Source organism: Motacilla alba, chromosome 4 (assembly GCF_015832195.1).
Source record: "Motacilla alba alba isolate MOTALB_02 chromosome 4, Motacilla_alba_V1.0_pri, whole genome shotgun sequence".
In the NCBI taxonomy this organism is placed as follows: domain Eukaryota; kingdom Metazoa; phylum Chordata; class Aves; order Passeriformes; family Motacillidae; genus Motacilla; species Motacilla alba.
The window spans coordinates 25,471,357-25,489,853 of NC_052019.1; the positions used below are offsets into that span (position 1 = coordinate 25,471,357).

Genomic DNA, 18,497 nt, shown 5'->3' on the forward strand with positions numbered 1-18,497 from the left:
ATTTTTCCCTGGTATCAAAAAATTATTTTGCCTCATTTTGAAAATATGAGGGGAGAACCTTGTCTAAGCCTTGGATGCTACCAAGGCAAGACTACCACCCAGAACATGGAATCTAATGGCCAAGCCTCCTCGCAACTGACCACAGTCTCTGCAAAACCAGTTTGCTACTGCATGAACACTGTCTCCTGGCTCCCTACACAAGAGCATCAGACACAAAAACTCCATCTAGTCTCAAGTCACTCATGCTGGCTAGAACAAGCCATGGCTAGAACTATTACTTCCAGCTTACTCTTCCATAATAATTAGGCACATTTTCATTAACAGTGTCAAAGCCCAAACAGTCATGTCCTAACTGACGTGTCAGAGCTGCAAATTCAAGACAGTAACCCTCACCTCTAAGTGCTACTGCAATAAAATTCTTAGGCACCATTAGACCAAAATATTTATAGCACAGGAGTATGTTTAATCCAACACTGAAAAGCAAATGCACACACTTCAGTTTCCCTGGTAGCTTTTTTCTTGTCCTCTATCTCTGTGCGGGGAACTTTCTTCTTACTCTGTCCACTGTAAAACCAACACTAAAAAAATTATCAAGAGGAGCTGTGAAATGAATGGCAAAACAACATTTCCCCATGATCGCAGAAAACAAAAGCAATCATTCTGCTGCTTCTGCTGGATAAAAAATGTAATGGGAAAGGACTTTTTTTTGCTCGTTTTTAAGTGTCAGTGCTGAACTGCTTGGTGCTCAAAGTGTGTGCCCCCTTTGGGGGGGCACTGTACAAAATCTCTTGTCAATAGCTTCTGGACAAAAGCCCATATTGGACAGGCTTTATGTTTGATATGGCAAGGCCATTAAAAGAAGGGATTTAATCAACAGCTCTACAAAAAAAAACCCAACCAAAAAATGTCACACAAAAACGCACTGCCTATGGAAAAAATATAAGTCTTAACATTATACATTATGATGATAAACTCTTTCAACACTTACGGAGGTTTAAGTGAACTCCAACAGAAGGCAGTAAACACAACCTGTTAATACACATCTGATAATACAGACAATAGCCTGGTACTAAAGAAAATAGCACTTTTGAGCACCGATCCCAAAAGCTAAGTACAAAAGAGAATTTTACCACTTCCAAAGACAAAACTAAATTTTTACACTCGTACATTTGCAGTGTGTGTTTGCAGAATTAAATTTTATTTCCAGAATGCTTAATTAGTTCAATATATTAAAAAACCCAAAAAGACTTATCACAATGGAGTCATGTATTTCACATCAAGACAAAAGCAGAGTGCACAGTAAAACAACAAAGTATGGCTATTTTGTCAAAAAATACTATCTACACGGAATAAAGTATTAAATACAGATTCACAAATACTAACAGGAAAACATAAACAATGAAAACTGATCGACCTAAAATTTCTATGTAAGAATTGTCTCACAACATCTGCAAGAACGATACGATCATAAGAATTTAACCACCCTGATTAAGAAAAAAAAAGTTAAATTTCCTTTAACAGGATATCTTGTTATTACTACCAAACAAAAGAATTAACTTTTTAATTAAAATATCTCATCTATCACAGCTGTTGCAGCATTAAAGACACTGCTTCTCCCTAAAGCAGAAAGGAAATGTCAGCTGTACTATGCAATGATGGAAGTTACTTTTTTAGTTTTATACTGCCATAGCCAAAGGAAAAGCATGGAACTTCTCAAGTTTTTCACGTTTCTGTAGCATTTTTGCAAAGGACCAGACAATATAATTGGTTTTCTTTATCCCCAAATGTACCACGGCAACTGTAAAACAAATGTAGTAGCAGTCCTACCACTGTCTACTAATACTGTCTACTGCAATTTCCATTTACCAAAAACATCTCAAAATGACAACTGCAGTAAAATACTGCATACTATTGAACCTAAGTTGCATTATGGTAAGCTAGAAGTGATAGTGCACACTGATTTACAGGAAAAATCAACTTCACTGAGCTCTGCCAATGACTCGATGGCAGCTTCTGACATGGAATAACAAAATTCTCAAGAGGCACTAATTTGAAATTTACTTGAGGCTTCCAAAACTACACACAAAACCACTTATAAATTAATTTTGGGCCGACATTTTAGATCTGCAATCTGTAAATGCTCTAAATTCAGTAGTCCTATCCATCTTCTCTCTGGCCAAGTTGTTTAAAAGTTTCTTGTCTCACAAGACAAAAACTTAAAAACAACAAAATGGGCTTGGCCTGTATTTGCTGGGGAGAGGTGGTGGTGGGAGTGGCAGGGTGGTGTCTGTTAAGGCTGTCCCCTCAAACTGTGTTTATCAATGATTCCTTTAAAAGAGAACTATCAGTATAATTTGTATTTTAATACAGGTATCTGATTTTTTCAAAGCTGCAGAGATATATTTTGTTTATAAAACAGAAACAGACAAAACATCCCTAGAACTGTTCAGTATTCAGAGAAATGGAACAGATATTTTAGACAAAAAAATAGTAAAAACCCTATACAGTACCCTGTAGTTACCAAAGTAGGATCTGAAGAAAGTAGGAAGAACTGTAACACAAAGATATGAACTACCTGAAGCAAGAAGATACTAATAGCCAGTAACTTCTGTATTTCATGAAAGATAGTAAGAGCTACAGCTAGCATCACAGGAAAGAAAGAACGTGCATTTTTCCATTATCAATTACAGTAAAACAATGCTCTGGATAGCAGAAGCTAGAAAAAAACCTTATTTTCCAAAGCATTTATAGGAGTAAGAATTTTAGAATTGCTTCATAAAACTATCGTAAATTCTGTTGCTGTACTTCTTATTTCACATCCCACCAAACTAAGTAAAAAAGACACTATCTGTGGAACAGGGCAATGCTGAACTGAAAGATAAAGTTTGGGACCACTGCTAGGTGGATTTTAAATCCCAGACTAAATCTGGGGAATACGTTCAGAAAAATCACAACAGTTATATTAATCAAAATCGAAAATGAGCTACAAGAAACAAAAGATTCTTTGAAGAGAAGCTGAAGTACAGAACATACAGTTCATGATAAGAGATTGTAAGCACTCTTGAAAAGACAGAGAAGGAAGTCATGGAGCAAATAAAACCAAAGTAACAGAGAAGGACATGAAAGGACAAAATTAAGAGATGAACGGACAATTAATATCTCAAAGTGTTCCCCCACCAGGAAGTGAGCTTTCAGACGTCCAGATGAGAAAATTGTGACAGGAACATTCATGTACAGAAAAAAAAATCCCATCAGATAGGCATCTACAAGGGCAAAAAGCAGAAAACACAAGTATGTACAGAGCACAGCCTTCCTCTTGGGGTTAACCCAATCTTGTCTGAAAAGCAGAGGATCAGACACTGTTGGGAAAGTACGAAAAACCTTGTAAATTTTTGTATTTAATCAAAATAATAATAAAAAAGTTTTCTAGTAAAGACAAGGACTCAAATTTGAAGTTTCTGACACTGGATGATAATGAAATCCTGCTTTTCCACTTAACACATTTTCTAACCCTCCAGTGGGAAATGGAGTAAAGAAAGAGCTGTCACTCTCAGCACAATTAATGACAACTAAGGAACAAACATTAAATAGTAAGTAACACAAGGATTTCTGAAAGCACACAAGCAGCACTGGGAGGGACAAGGACAAAGTCCTTTGGCCTATCCCTCACATCGAGTTGGGTAACACTGCTGCAAGAGAAATCCTAAGCTGCTTCTGATGAAAATTTGGTAGTTCCTCCAACCAGCTCCTGCCCTGTTCCACAGTTTATTACTTAAACATAGTATTGAACAGGAATTTTCTTTACTGATTCTACTGGCTCATAGTCTAAGTATCACGTAGTACTGATATTACTCTTCTCTTCTTCATAGCAAACCTTTAGATGCACCCAGATACAGCAGAGAGACTAACTGGCTTGTCTTCCATTTTACACTACTTAACATATATTTCACTAATACACCAGGGCATTATTATCTCATTTATTAAGTATAAAATCCCTTAGCCTCCAAATTGCACAAATAGGGGTTCTAAACTTGCACTTACATGAGAATAGCAAGCACAATTCTTACCATTTTTCCTAATCAAACAGCGTCTTATAATTTATGAGATATAAATTGATGACCAGTTTTTAACCATGTAAGAGAACATACTCTTCCACATTCAACCTCTTTTGTGTGTTTAAACATCCAAGCCATTAGTGCCTTGGAGACAAACCTCTGTTCCTTTAATATAAGCCTCCTAGTTGACAGCAATATATTAATAAATGTCCTTCAAGTACAGTTCACTAACCACCGTCACATCTATTCTAAGTGAATTTAACATATTCACTTAGACTAAGCTTCTCTAGTTTGCTTGGCCTATATTCACAAAATTTCACATACCCATCAACAGAAGTATTTCTTTGTTAATATGGCTTACCTCTTTTGGACACTGATTTCTGCAGGAAATAAGAAGCTCCTTTTCTTTTACATCAGGACATGTTAGTTTTCTGTAAAAGGAAAGATGTGTTTTTGTTAAAAAAACCCCAAACAATTTAAAAACAACAGAGGTCAATGCAATTAGGGGTGTATTTTCAGTATATTTCACTGTAAATAAAGGCGGACTCATTTGTCCACATTCTGGGTCACTAATATAAACCGCCCTGTTTTACAGACAAACCTACACAAATTTAGAGGGCTTAAGGTAAAGAAAATGAAGAAAAATATACTTGCATATGATGAATATTTTCAGAACAATCCCCAAGTTCCAACTTATATTTTGTGAAGTCTAGCTTAACATCTATCCACACACACAAATGATTAAAAAAGTGTACAAATCGAAAGACTAAGCAGTTTTTCAATTAAAACAGATAGAAATTGAAAGACATTAACTGCAAAGACAAAGACCTTTTAGAATAACTACATTCATTCTAATACTTGTATAAAATTCTTCTTTACATACTCTAAAAAAGGACATATAGAACAAGTTTTATGTAATTACTTTATATTTGCATAATTCAAAGGATTATCTGTATTATAAAAACAATTTCTGTTCATGAGACTCTATGCATTTACAGCAGTTTTAGCATAATACTAAATAAAATACTTGCAAAATTTAAATAGAAAAAAACATTACCTTAGAAATTATAATCAAGAGAAAGTTTATAAATCACCATAAGGGTAGCTCCCATCCCCAGGCATTTCAAATTATTTCCAGTTAATAGCATCCAAATGAAAAGCTAGGTTGTGTTCTGACACTTACAAGCATTCAATATACAGTACTGATAGTTTGCAGTGACACTTTATTTTAAGCATCTGGAGACATGATGGGCAATCCCCAGGATGACAGGGCAAAACACATCGGTGAGGACAGCCAGCTGGCCGGGGCTTGGTGCACTCCTCTTCACACTGTGAACATTCTGGACCCGCCTAACAAAATTAAAACAAAGTACTAAAGAAAATGCCAAGTATTTGTATTGTGGGTGTCATTAATGATCTGCTACATAGAAGAAAGAGTTGGGGTGTTTTTGGTATGAGAATCAAGCTATTCAGTAAGATATTTCACAAGCAAGAGTAATTATTAAAATATGTTTTTTAAAAGAAAACCAGAAATGTCAGTGTCAGTCAAAGAGAATTATATTTTCCCTCCTGGCCATAAAAGACCCTCCTTAATATTAGTGCTTTGTAAAGTGACCCCTGTTAATTCTCTAAGGAAAATTGTTAGAAAAATAAGTCATTACATATTCAAAACCAACTTATCCCACTCACCACGTTCTTGTAATGCTTGAGTCATTACAGACTACCCTCTAATACAGGGGTGGAGGGATTGGTTTGCTTGATTTTAAGAAGCAAACTTTAAGTCATTCCATTTCCATACACATATGATATTCTGTATAATCTTACAAAAAGTATTATTAACTTGGGAATATCCTAGGATCTGCCTAAGATCTTGCTTCTACTCCACAGACTGCACAAGTCTACCAGAGCTGTGATGTCACTCTCATTCCAGGTGCTGCGATCACCGGCACAAGGTGATGAACAGCACAGTAAATAAAGCTCCGTTTCTACTCATATTTTTAACAACACTTCCAGAACCCCAGTCTGCAACCAAATAGACCCAGACAGACTGAAATTATTTATCAACTGAACTTACATAACACAATATTTAAAGTCCACTAACACATTCAACGTTTAGTTTCCAAGAAGTCAGCAAAAGCAAAGCAAATTTATCTAAAAATGAAGCTACAAAAAGCTTCCCCAAAAGGACTATTTCAACACCAATGTTCCAACTTCATGCTGTTCAAATTAACAGCACAAGAATTTTAAGGTTTTAATAGTTTTTCCCCAGTCCCCTTTCCTTCTCCTTCTATAGCTGAACAATTTTTGCTAAAATTTAAAAAGAAACCTTTGTACGATGATTGTTTACAAATCTTAACTCACCAAAATTCAAATCTAAGAAAAACAACAGCAACTAAAATCATTTAGAAAACTGTCATATAACATTTAACAGTAGGTAAAAGTAAACAGCTGGCCTTTCTGCAACATTTTTTCTAACACAACATGCAGAACAAACTGAAATTCCAGACACAAAAATCACTACTCAGACATATAAGCCAGAAATTTAATCAGCCCTGACTACATTTAGTCTATCAAAACAAGAGAACAAAAGCTCTAAAGGTCAACACCAACTTAAGTTCATAAGAATTTAAGAAAATTGAGAAATGAGATTTACCCATGCTTTGCAGGTACGTAGACTCCCATTCTTCTGAAAATGTACTGCCTCATTCAAAATGGAGCTAGGAATAGTCCTGACTCATTCACATTTTAATTGGCTTAACTGAAGCAGCAGGCAGGCAGCCTCTTATAGTCAGAACTGGGGATGCTTAACTGTCACTCTCACTATTTACTGATGTCTCTCTGTTGCTGCAAGTTGCTGTTCCACCAGAGCCCACACTTCTCAGACAAAATTTCCACAATCATAGATTAATGTGTTAGCTACGATGTACAGTTATTAAATGACAACACCACTACATCCAGGACACAAATCCACAGAGATATTATGCTATTTAAGTTAAATGTAAGCTAGTTAAAATATAACATTCCTGTTTTATACCCAACTAAATGCTTCTCTGTTTTCTAAATGCCCAGACTGCCCATGTTGCAACTTTTTCTAAAGTAACAGTTAAAAAAACCTTGAGAAAATGTTTTCCTCCAAATCATGACTCTCCCAAACCACACAACATATATATCTGGCTCTGGCTGCTCATAACTTGAACAATTTTAAGCTTTATACTTTGGTTTCACATTATCTTCAGCAATTAACATCTGCAACTTAACTGCATAAATGACAATTTCTACTAGACACTGATAAACATGAATACATCATCCCAGTACTTTGAAAAGTCTTCAGCAATTCTGCAACATTTCCAGTGCTCTCCTAAAGGTCTCCCAGCCTCCTCAACCCATTTAAGCTCTCCTCAGCAAATAGTTTCCCCAGTAGATAGCAAGTGCATTTATATACAGGGATTATCAAGCTCCCCTTGATCTTGACAGTTACAAAAAGCAACTTCAGAAGAGACTTCTGTAGGGTGTTAAAGTTGTGATGAAATCCAAGTAATGTCATCACAAAACACAGTTACAGAATTTGCAAAAAATGCAATATTGTCTTAGACTTATAGTCTAAGGAAATATAGATTAGCTAACTGTCACAGCATCAATGGGAACAGCACACATTCAAGTCTCCCAGTGGGATCTGGAATAGATCTTTACCTTCCAGCTGCAAATTCCTTATTTTCCAAGTAAAATTGAATACAATTTCCATATAAAATACATAAAATACACAAAAACAAAAGCAAAAAGGAAATTAACCTACCTTCTTTCCATCTGCACTACTGTTTGATTTAGTAACATGATGACATTCTTTCATACAGGTATGATTCTGACAATCAAGAAGCCGCCCACAAAATCTCTTACACGAGTAGGGATTTGCAGAGTGACATGGTAACGGACTAACCTAAAAGTTAAAAATAAATAAATGAATAAATAAATAAATAAAGATATGCAGGTGGGATATACATGCAAACATTGCAAATATGTAGCATGTGAGATATATATATATTCACATACACAGAGACACAGAATTACTACAGGGAAGTTTTGGTTCTCCTTTGAAAAAGAAGAAACACTAGAGAAATTCTATTTGATTTTTTAAGTATCATTTGAGTTCCTGTTCACATAACAATGTTTTCATACAATTTTTTTTTACACTGACTATAACAGGAATAAAAGCACACTTCATTAAACAAGCTAACTTTTGCAGCATAGTTTCCCTTTCTTTCTGAAAGACTATTATATGCTCAAATCTTTTAGCATCATTTGCTCTGTCTTTCTGAATTACACTCATGTCTTCCATTACAGATTCCTAGGGTGCTTTACCATTATTGCAAAAGACAGTAACAGTTTGCTTTCACAGGGCTAATTGTGTTATGGTCACAATAAATCAAAAATATTTTACAGTCTGAAAAACAGAAAACAACCTGCAAGCCTGAAATTCTAAAAAGCAAATACTGACTACATCAAATATAACTCCCAGGAAAGGTAAGGAGAAGCAGAAATAGCTCCATAACAGGATTAAGATTTTAATGTCTTATGTCACATTTGTACTTTCCAATTTGAGGTCAACACTCCAGTTAACAGAACTCCACAGAAACCTTCAGAGCATCTACTTAAAAGCCATTACTCTTCATTGGTACTGAAACCACTGTAAACTCCTAACTAGGTTACTTGCCTAAAGTTGAATAGTACAAGTCCCTCCATACAAAAGGATTAGAGGAAACTCACAGTTAGCATTTTCCAACTATTATATAATACTCATACAAAAAAAATTAGTTTTCTGTGATGATGTCAAAAAAATGATTTTTTTTCTTAATTTCATGTCATTTCTCAGAGAAAAACAAACTATTTGTGATGTTATTACACAAGAGGCTAATGTGACATAACTCACTTTGACTAGACTTAAGGGTGTGATTTTATGTTGTAACTGCGGTTGACCGAACTGCTTTGCAGGGTACCCATTCCTTTTCTCTCTTCAAACTCTACAGCCCTCACAGCAATCTCCTACCACTTTGAACAAGTCCTACCACACATCTCTCTTTACAGAAAGATGATTCAAATAATCAAAATGGAAGAAAAGGAATCAATAGAAAAACGTTTCTTGTCTTTTGCCATTGGCCTGGACATACAAAGAGGTGAACACAGGAACTGCAAAGAAAGAAGAGAGATGACCCCACAGGGCAGAATGAGGGACAGCCTCCCTTCAGCACTGTCCATGTTATCTCCCTCATTCACACAAAGTACAATTTAAATCCACTTGCCTATATAAATTTTTTTGGCCTTCACCCAAAAAATACAAGTCCACTACATCACTTCAAAATCCAGTTCATCCACAAGACTTCTGAACTCCCCTGATGATCCTGACTCACCAAGACTGAAGAGAAGTCTCTATGGCAGGCTGAACATCAAGCACGGCATACACAGAAGAAAACCTTGAGGCCAACACATACAACCACTTTCACACCCCACCACTTTCACATCCCTGTGTCAGAGCAGAAGCTAATGCTGGCTAAAGCACTAACACAACAACTACACCAAGTAGTCCAAACACCTGGTTCCTACGGCCCCTTGCAAGCATCCTACTCTGTCTCTGATGGATGTTTCTGGTGACCAAAGGAGGAAAAGGCAGCAAGCAGCAGGGTCTGAAGCAGAGAATAGTACCCTACCCAGAAAGCACTTACCAATTACCAAAGCTTTTAATGTTCCTAATATCCCACTGGTTCACATCCTACTCCATCTCCCTCCCCAGAGCACAACATCCTTCCAGTAGCAATGCAAGTAGTCAAAGGATGTTAAAGATGAAAGAATGAAAAAAAAAGATGTATTAATCGTTACATTCCGCCCACTTCTCTACCTTTCCTTGCTTGCCCATTGCCACTCAGTTTTTTATGACTGTGCTTCTCCTGTGGCTCAGACAGCAACAGGAGATCAGGGCAACAACAGCAATTAACTCTAGCTGTTCCATAATGCTGGTGAGACTTTTTTTACCAGGAGTTAGTCTTCCACCAGATAAGGACACAACCACTAGCTCCAGTTGCAGCCAAGCACTTAGGCAGAACAGGAGCATCCCTCCCAGTAGCACCGCTCACGTACACAGATGAGAGGCACTATTAAACAAAGGCAAGACTGGTGAAGCACACAAGTCAGCCAGGCAACAATGGCAGCTTTTAGAGGCCTGACTAGCAGGAACATTCCAGCCCTCTGGCTGCATCCAGCAGAGCTTCAGCTTCAGCTCAGTAAGATCTCAGCTCAATCTCCTGGAATCAGCTGACACCGTAGCCAAAGATTGAAAATTTTCAATTAATTTAAACCTACATTATTTTTTTCTCCATTTCTCTGCTGTGGATCTAGATAATAAATGCAGCTGAGAAAGTAAAGTTTTATTTCCTACAGTTGGAATGCGTTTCTGAAATGGTTAAAGGAGAGCTCGAATGCTTAATACAAAGACAAACATCAAAGTAGCCACAAACTCCAGGAGGCTGATGAGCTAAAGAATGAAGAAGGCAGATGAGAACCATAAGTATTTTATGAAAGCTGAATGGGGAAAAATAAAAATAAGAAGGCAACATTTTCAGACTACAGGTCTTCCGCAGGACAAGGAAAGGAAGGAAAGGAAAAAAACACATGACAACTTTCAAAAACTTTCCAGGAAATCTCCCAAATGCATAAAAGCGACTAACAGATAAATCAATTAGAATATGAAAACAAAAATTGACAGGGCATGGAAGTTCTGGAAACCTTTATAAGGTGTTTAGCCATAAAGATGAATCTCATCAAGTTTCACATTAAATTTTACCTAGAGGCAGAGTAATGGTCTTCCTCCTATGAACAAACCAAAACTAAAACCCACTCAGAATATTAAAACATACCATTAAATTCCTACCAAAAGGAAAAAAAGAAACACCCAAGAAGAGAGTTCAATTATATGCCCAGCCTGATACAGAATATTTACAAGGAAGCAAAACCAGAGTGTTTTCCTTCCTCTAGAACATTTAATGAAATGAAGCAACTAGTAGAAAATCACACACAACAGATAAATTGATATAATAGTCAGTAAAGATTTCTTTCTTTGTCATCATTTACCTTGTAACAGCTTTAATGTATGTTTCCCATAAAAAAGAAATTTAGAATACCTTGATTTTAAAAGATTTTAAAACAGCATATGTGTACTCCTGTTACAAAATTCCAATTTATATAACTGTTAAAAAAGTTAGAACATCAAGATTTCTTTTTTGGGATGGCACCAACTGTTGATAGGTGATTTTTCTGAAACAAAATAGAGAGCTACAACTTAAACATCATGTAGAATCATACTTCCACTAAGCACAGATTTTGTACAATCACATAACCTGAAAAGTAATTTTAGGTCTGTTCTTAAGTGACAAATTGCTTGCTCTATATGCCAGAACATGTGAGAGCTCAAACAAAATCAATCCCTTAAAAATACTTCCTAAATTAAATACCAAAGAGAAATAAAAAAGAAAAAACAAACCCATACACAACCTTCCCAATGAACAACGAACTTCAATATCTACACAAATTAAACTTACTGTTCAAATATTTAAAAATTAGACAGCAGATTTGCTTGTTATACAAGTCCTAAGGTTTTTGCTTTTATTCCCTATTCTACACATTGTCAGCAGGCATCCTGATAAAATACAAGAAGACTTTACAGCTTGCTTCATTCCTAGTTTCTTTCTTTATTCTATCTCTTCCATTATAGGAGGTATAACAACAGTTCAACATAAGTAGTATGCTTAAGAAAATTGCTACTACTTTTGTCACTTGTGAACAGTCCCCACTTCCCAGTGAAAATCCCCTCAGGAGCTGGACCCTTCTACTGGAGGGAAGCATTCCTAAATACGTATGTTTTCTCTTATTAACAAAAGTAAATTAATTTGAGCTGAGATTATTTGTTAGGAATCAATGTGGCTGTAAAACAGTGAACAGGCATTACATGTTTTGGTTTTTTTCTTTCCAGAGATCTCAGAGCAACACAAAAATGTACAACGAGCACAAAGTCCACTGCAAATAAAATAGACTTCGTATACACATTAATGAATCATTCTTTTCCATAACTTCCACCAAAATCTCAAATAGGAGACAATTTTACTCGAGGAACTGCTGCACTTCAGCAGGAAGGCAGCACCGCCCTCTGCGGGCTGACAGAAGTAACATTTCATCTAGAGTACCAAGTAGCATCAAAAACTAAATAACTGAAGTCAGCTGTACACTCCATGTATAAACCATGACCCAAAGCCACTGAATGATTTTGCCAAGACTAGTACACAACAGAAAATGATATTTTTTTAAAAATTATTCTGAAACAACTAGTAATAAATATGTAGTAATTGTTACTATTTTCTCTAGTAAGTGTAGTGATACTGTCCTTCTGCTATGAGGAAGGACAAACTTCACAGTCACGTACATCTGAACAGGACCAAATCCTTTTACATTGTCTAGATCACGTTATAGACTGGGTCAATTTGCCACAGTCTGCACTTTGTTTAACATAAATTCATAGAAGTTTGGGTGAGATTCAATATGTCCTATCAAAAACCATGTCACTGACTCAATAAAAAACTGGCTGATACACATATAAGTTTTACTGTGGAGAAACAAAGCAAAGCCCATCTGTTTCAGCAACAAACAGACAAGCACTGTTGTTCTTTTCATCCACTTTCAGGACACACTTTTCTTCAGCAACTAGCAAGCTGTAAAAACAGCTCTACAGAAAAGCTGCATTCACAGCCTGGATGGGTTAGGAACGCACTGCCTTAACACATGGCAGCTACACGGACACTGGTAATAACATTTCAAGATGTTACCAAAATGTAATCGAGTCACCATTACAACACACATCAAGAGATTATTAATAAAGGTCAAAGAAAAATAAAAAGGTATCTTTAATATTTTTGTATTTATTTAGTGTTTTCTACAATTTTTTACTTGCTTAAAATGATTCTATATTTTTTATAATATTGTCAGGTTTTGACAGTGAATTTATAGCAGACATACCAGTAGACAAAGCCATACCAGCAAAACGTTTTTTTAAATCAGTTTAGCAATCATCTTCCGAAATCAAGAAAAAATGCTTGACCTTACATTTCATAACTTTTAGAAATTATTGTGAATAATGATGACAGCTATCAAGTATCAATTAGATTCTCTTCTCATGTAAGCCAAAACAGACAGCAGCTTCATCTAGAACTAGAGAAGGCTACACACCAGAAAGAGAAGTTAGTAACTAACATTAAAGAAGTTTCCACCATACTGTCTGATTTCATCCATGCGTGTGCTTAGATCCAAGTCACATGAGAATTTTCCTGTATATTACATTCTTTATCCTTTTAAAATATACACAGCAGTTCAAGAACTCAAGAGTGTGTGACAGAGAGAGAATATTAACTACAACATGAAGGGGAAAAAACCATAAATATTTAATAAGAAGACCACTGAAAAACATTTAAACGCTTGCAAGAAAACACAAAGAGCTACAAAAATCATGAGTTTAAATTTTTGTCCATGAATTGTGCAAAGTCAAATAGTTATACATTCTTCAGAAAGGAGCTAAAATACCTTCTGACATGTAAGCTGTTGGGTTAAGGTACTTCATAGATTTAAAAATATGTATTTAAAATGTACTATTTTTCTTTCTAATGCCTTTTGGTTTGTAGACAGTAAGGTAATAGCCATACTTCACTTCACTTCACAGGGCACTTTCCATGACTCACCTCATGCTGTCCAAGACACTCCCTGTTAAAAATAAAAAAATCAGAGATTTAGAAAATGCATATTTATTTGGGAGACTTAAAACACTGTCACTTAAAACAGTGACAGCGCTTTTCACACAAAAATTAATGTAATCTATTTTTCAAAAGTGCAAACTAAGAAAATCACCCATCCATGCAGCTCAATGCCTCCTCCTGTCAACAGTTGTTTGGATTGCTGTGTTTTATAATGAAAAGCTCAAAATTTGTTTCATTGCAAATTAATTGTAGTTGTATATGGTATCAGTTACTTTTTAGAAAGTAACCTGCTTTTGTTCCAAGTAGCATCTTCTTTGTCTCTACTAATACATCATATTTTTCTTTTTCTCTACTAATACATTGTATTTTTCAGTTATTTCAGAGGTCTAGTCTGAAAAACAGTTGTGTTTTGTTTTTTTTTTAATCTCCCTGATAACTTCTCGGACACAAAATAACTATCTTTCTATATAAATCTCTATTTTTAATTTGCTCTTTTTTTTTTATTTTAATACTTACACTGGTATAGGAACCTCACAGGGAGGGCATGGTAGTGCAGTCTGAATGAAGGCTGGCTCAGATGGCTGTTCCCAAGGCCCTGCAGATTGATGCTGAGAGCAAAAAACACTAGTTGAATACAAAACACATATCTGCCTGACCATAAATAAATGTAACATCTAAAGCCTTTCCAATTCTAAGAAATGCAATTTCTAGTAACTAGCTTTCCACTAATGAAAGTCTCCACATCCCATATAGACAAAAAAATCAGTCTTATCCTTAGCCTGGTTAGGGATAGGAAAATTAAGTCCTATGGCTCCTAGTGCTAAAAATTAAGTACCAAGCCAAATGAAAAAGACCAGTAAAACAATTCTAACCAGTTAATAAAGGTAAATATTTCAATTATTAAGCCACTTCTATTACCATCATGCAGTGCATAACACGTGTTATGTTAAAAACTGCCAATTTCTGACTTCTAACTGCAAAATTTGATGGTTTTGTAAATACCGGACTTTTTTTTTTTTGTTCTTATGTTATAAGCAATTGCTTAAATTGCATTAAAGCTGAAATTAAATGTTTTTAATGCAACTCCAACAAGAATCTTTTAATTTTTTGAGCAATTCAATTATGTATTACAAAATTACTTAGATTACAACAAAGGAGCTAGAACCACTTAGCATCATGCTGAGCAGTACACCTACCTCTGTGCTTGATTATGTGTTTACTCTGAACACCAAAATCCTCAAAACAGAAGATTCAGGCCAAACTGATGCTCATTGTTCCAAACACAAATAATGCACCACTTTTCACTGTTTACTTACTAAGGCAGTTTGCTTCACAAGTGCTTCGTCGTGGCAGGAAACAGGGCACAAATGGCCACACGTTAAGGTTTTCTGGCAGGGCTGGCGACACGGAGGGCACCGCCCAAAGTGACAATAGTGTTTCTCCTGGGTAGAATGGTGACAGGTAGGTGGCCGACTGAAGTAAAATCCAAGAATGAATCAATATGACAGCAAGAAATACAAAGTTAAAGTCACTGGGCATGTTCAACATACAAAGAACTAAAATGAACAAGTTGTTGGTGTTTTTTGTAAATTAGTTTACTTCTCACCTTCAGCAGGTGGTTAACATTACAATAAAATTAGAGAGGAATTCTAAATAAAATTAAAAATCAAAGTTGGGTTTAAATATTCAAACAGCTGCTTCAATCCTAATTCTACTCTGCACTACATAATCTTGATACACCCCAGCAGAAAATACTCTCTTTTGCTAGTATAGTTTTCTAGATAAACTGCCTCACTGAGGTACTTCAAAACATACTAGAGATGACTTGAAGAAATGAGCTGGACTACAGCATTGGAAGAGCTTGGTGAGAACAGAACCTCCCCCATGAGGCAGGCAAGCTGCTCATGAAACCTCAGTGTCAGAGAGGCATCTGATAGGAGAGATTATTGCTAATCTCCATCCGCATAGTCAAGGATTCAGAAGACAGGGAAGTAATAACCGCAATCAGATAATGAACAAATTTTGCCTTTCAAGGTATACTGTACCACTTTCTTTAAGAACACTTTAAACTCCACTTAAGAATAGGAAACAGACCCACTTTCCATACTGACCTGCACAGCTGCTTGCACTTGGGAGGTTTGATGGTGCGCTCTCTGCCACAGGGCACTTTAATGACAGTTTTTCCACAATTGCATTTCACATCTACAGTCTCTGGACATGGATTACAACTACCTAAAAATAAACATATTAACAATGTGACAAGAAAGTCAGAAATAACCACTCCCTCACATTTTAAAAAGAAGCTCAGTTATTTGGATCACACAACACTTAGATGCTTTCAATTTTTATTTCAATCTTACAAACCTATGAAGAAATGTCATCTTTCATCTAAATTCAAAAAGGGACACTGAAGAACTGGTACAATAAAGCTTTGCAGATTTAGTATGATATTAATGCTCAGCCTATGTAAAATGAATGTTTCCTTGAAAACATCCTCCATCTCTATAAAGTTATTAATCTGATGCATTTTTAAAAACTGTATCTGTAAAAGATCTATGTTTTAATTCATAACTCTTTCACACCATTTCTTCACCAAGTGCCAACTGCTAAGTTTTATTATTGAGGAATTTAACAGCAAGAATATGAATCGTCTAAAAAAAGCAAAGACATGGGATTTTAGCTTACTAATCATGTTGCATTTTGAAGCTTTGAAGAAAACAACTGAAGACATTTACTGTAAAAATTTTTAAGCAATTCTGACTTGTTAGCAGGATCTGAAAAGCAGCATTTCAAGAAGCAGATGTCTCACTGGGAAAAGGCTGCTGAAGAGAAAAGGATGGAACCACTACAGTCTTCATATTGCAAGGTAAATTAAATAACAATATAGTGTTCAGCATGCACAGAAACATAGAATCATTTGGGTCGGAAGAGATCTTAAAGATGATCTAGATCCAACCCCTCTGCCATCAGCAGGGACACATTTCATTAGACCATACTGCTCAAAGCCCCAGCCAACCTAGAATCAAAACACTGCCAGGGATGGAGCATCCAAAAATCCTCTGGGCAACCTGGTCCAATGCCTCATCACCCTCACAGTAAAAAAATCTCTTCCTAACATGTAATCAAAACACATCCTCTTTTCACTTAAAGCCATTCCCCCTTGTCCTGCCACTGCCTGCCCTTGTAAAAAGTCTCCCTCCATCTTTCTTGTAGGCTGCTTTAGGGACTACAAGGCTGTCAGTCTTCTCCAGGTTAAACAACCCAAATTCTCTCATCCTTTCCTCACAGGAGAGGTGCTCCATACCTCTCACCATCTTAGTGGCCCTTCTCTGGACTCTCTCCAACAGGTCCATGTCCTTCCTGTGCTGGGACCCCAGAGCTGGATGCAGTGTTCCAGGTGAGGTCTCACCAGAGCACAGCAGAGCAGAGGGACAGAATGCCCTTCCTCCTCTACTGCCCACATTGCCCTGGATGCAGCCCAGGACACATTTGGCTTTCTGGGCTGTGAGTGCACACGGCTGGGTCATGTCCAGCCTTTTACAGCACTCCCAAAACCCTCTCAGCAGAGCTGCTCTGGCTCTGTTCATCCCTCAACCTATGTTGATACCAGGGATTAACCCAACCCTTGGGGACAGCACCTGTCCTGGTTGTTAAACCTCTTGAGATTCCCAAGGGCCCACTTCTCAAGCTTGTCCAGCTACTTTTGCAAAATAAACTGAAGGCTAAAGCTATATATACTGCCCAGAGTGGCTAATATGTCTACAATTCACTTAAATATTTTATTAAGGAAGACAACTCATTCTCAAAAATACAGAAAGGCAGAGATCAGAGATTCAGAGAGTCTGAAGGTAAGGTGAGAGCACACTGTTCTCAAATCAAATGTACTACAGCAGGAAGCAAAACATTTCTATTCTCTGGCAACACACTGTAAATCTCAGCGAGTGCAGTAAATATTTAAGAAAAAAAGATAAGAAAAAAACCCCAAACCACAAACAGAATAGATTAAGTCACCTTTTTTCAGGGACTCCTGCTACAGGCCAAATGTTTATTATCACCAACCGCTAAAAATTCTGAGATTTGGTGCCTTTTAAAGGATCCCATCTGGGAAGTTATTTTCTAGGAGGCATCTATTTCCTTTAATATCAGTGGTCACTGTGATCTGACAGTTCATAGGAAAATTACCCTGACCTGGTATTACATACTAAAGATAAAATAATTAATTATAACTTTCAGTAGCTATTAAAATATTGGTATATAGGGAGAAACAAATGAATATAAATATTTTTACATTAAAATAATTGCCTTTATTAGGAATACTTTCAAATATTTATGAAGCTATTACAAATTGTACTAGACTGTATTTTGTTAAAACACAGAGAATTTAGAAAAGAAAATAAATTTATGACCTGGTATCATTAGTGACTATCTTCATTATATGCAACTTTAGTTAGTAAATAGACAATTATGCTCTTTTGATAAGTTACTCTTCAAAGTGTAGATATTTGATATTTACATTCTCAAAGATCACTTCTGTTTTCTTACAGACGTTGCTTTATTGTTTTCATGTTAATTACTAGAAACCTTTGTCACTTTTAGCCAGGTTATAAAATGCAAGCAGCATCAAATATAAACAGTCATTCAACATAAAAGCTTATCCTGT

At 36.1% G+C, this 18,497-nt stretch overlaps 1 protein-coding gene across 2 annotated transcripts in view; it reads right to left on the minus strand.

Moving 5' to 3' along the window:
* NFXL1 (nuclear transcription factor, X-box binding like 1) overlaps window positions 1-18,497 on the minus strand; it is a 45,940-nt gene that overhangs the window by 15,897 nt on the left and 11,546 nt on the right. For both annotated transcript variants that reach the window (XM_038135713.1, XM_038135714.1), the window contains 7 exons: window positions 15,949-16,069; window positions 15,154-15,310; window positions 14,354-14,445; window positions 13,823-13,844; window positions 7,849-7,989; window positions 5,239-5,405; window positions 4,417-4,486 (listed from right to left, as the gene is read on the minus strand). In XM_038135713.1, coding sequence (XP_037991641.1) covers window positions 4,417-4,486; window positions 5,239-5,405; window positions 7,849-7,989; window positions 13,823-13,844; window positions 14,354-14,445; window positions 15,154-15,310; window positions 15,949-16,069 — 770 coding nt within the window. The remainder of the gene's footprint in view (window positions 1-4,416; window positions 4,487-5,238; window positions 5,406-7,848; window positions 7,990-13,822; window positions 13,845-14,353; window positions 14,446-15,153; window positions 15,311-15,948; window positions 16,070-18,497) is intronic.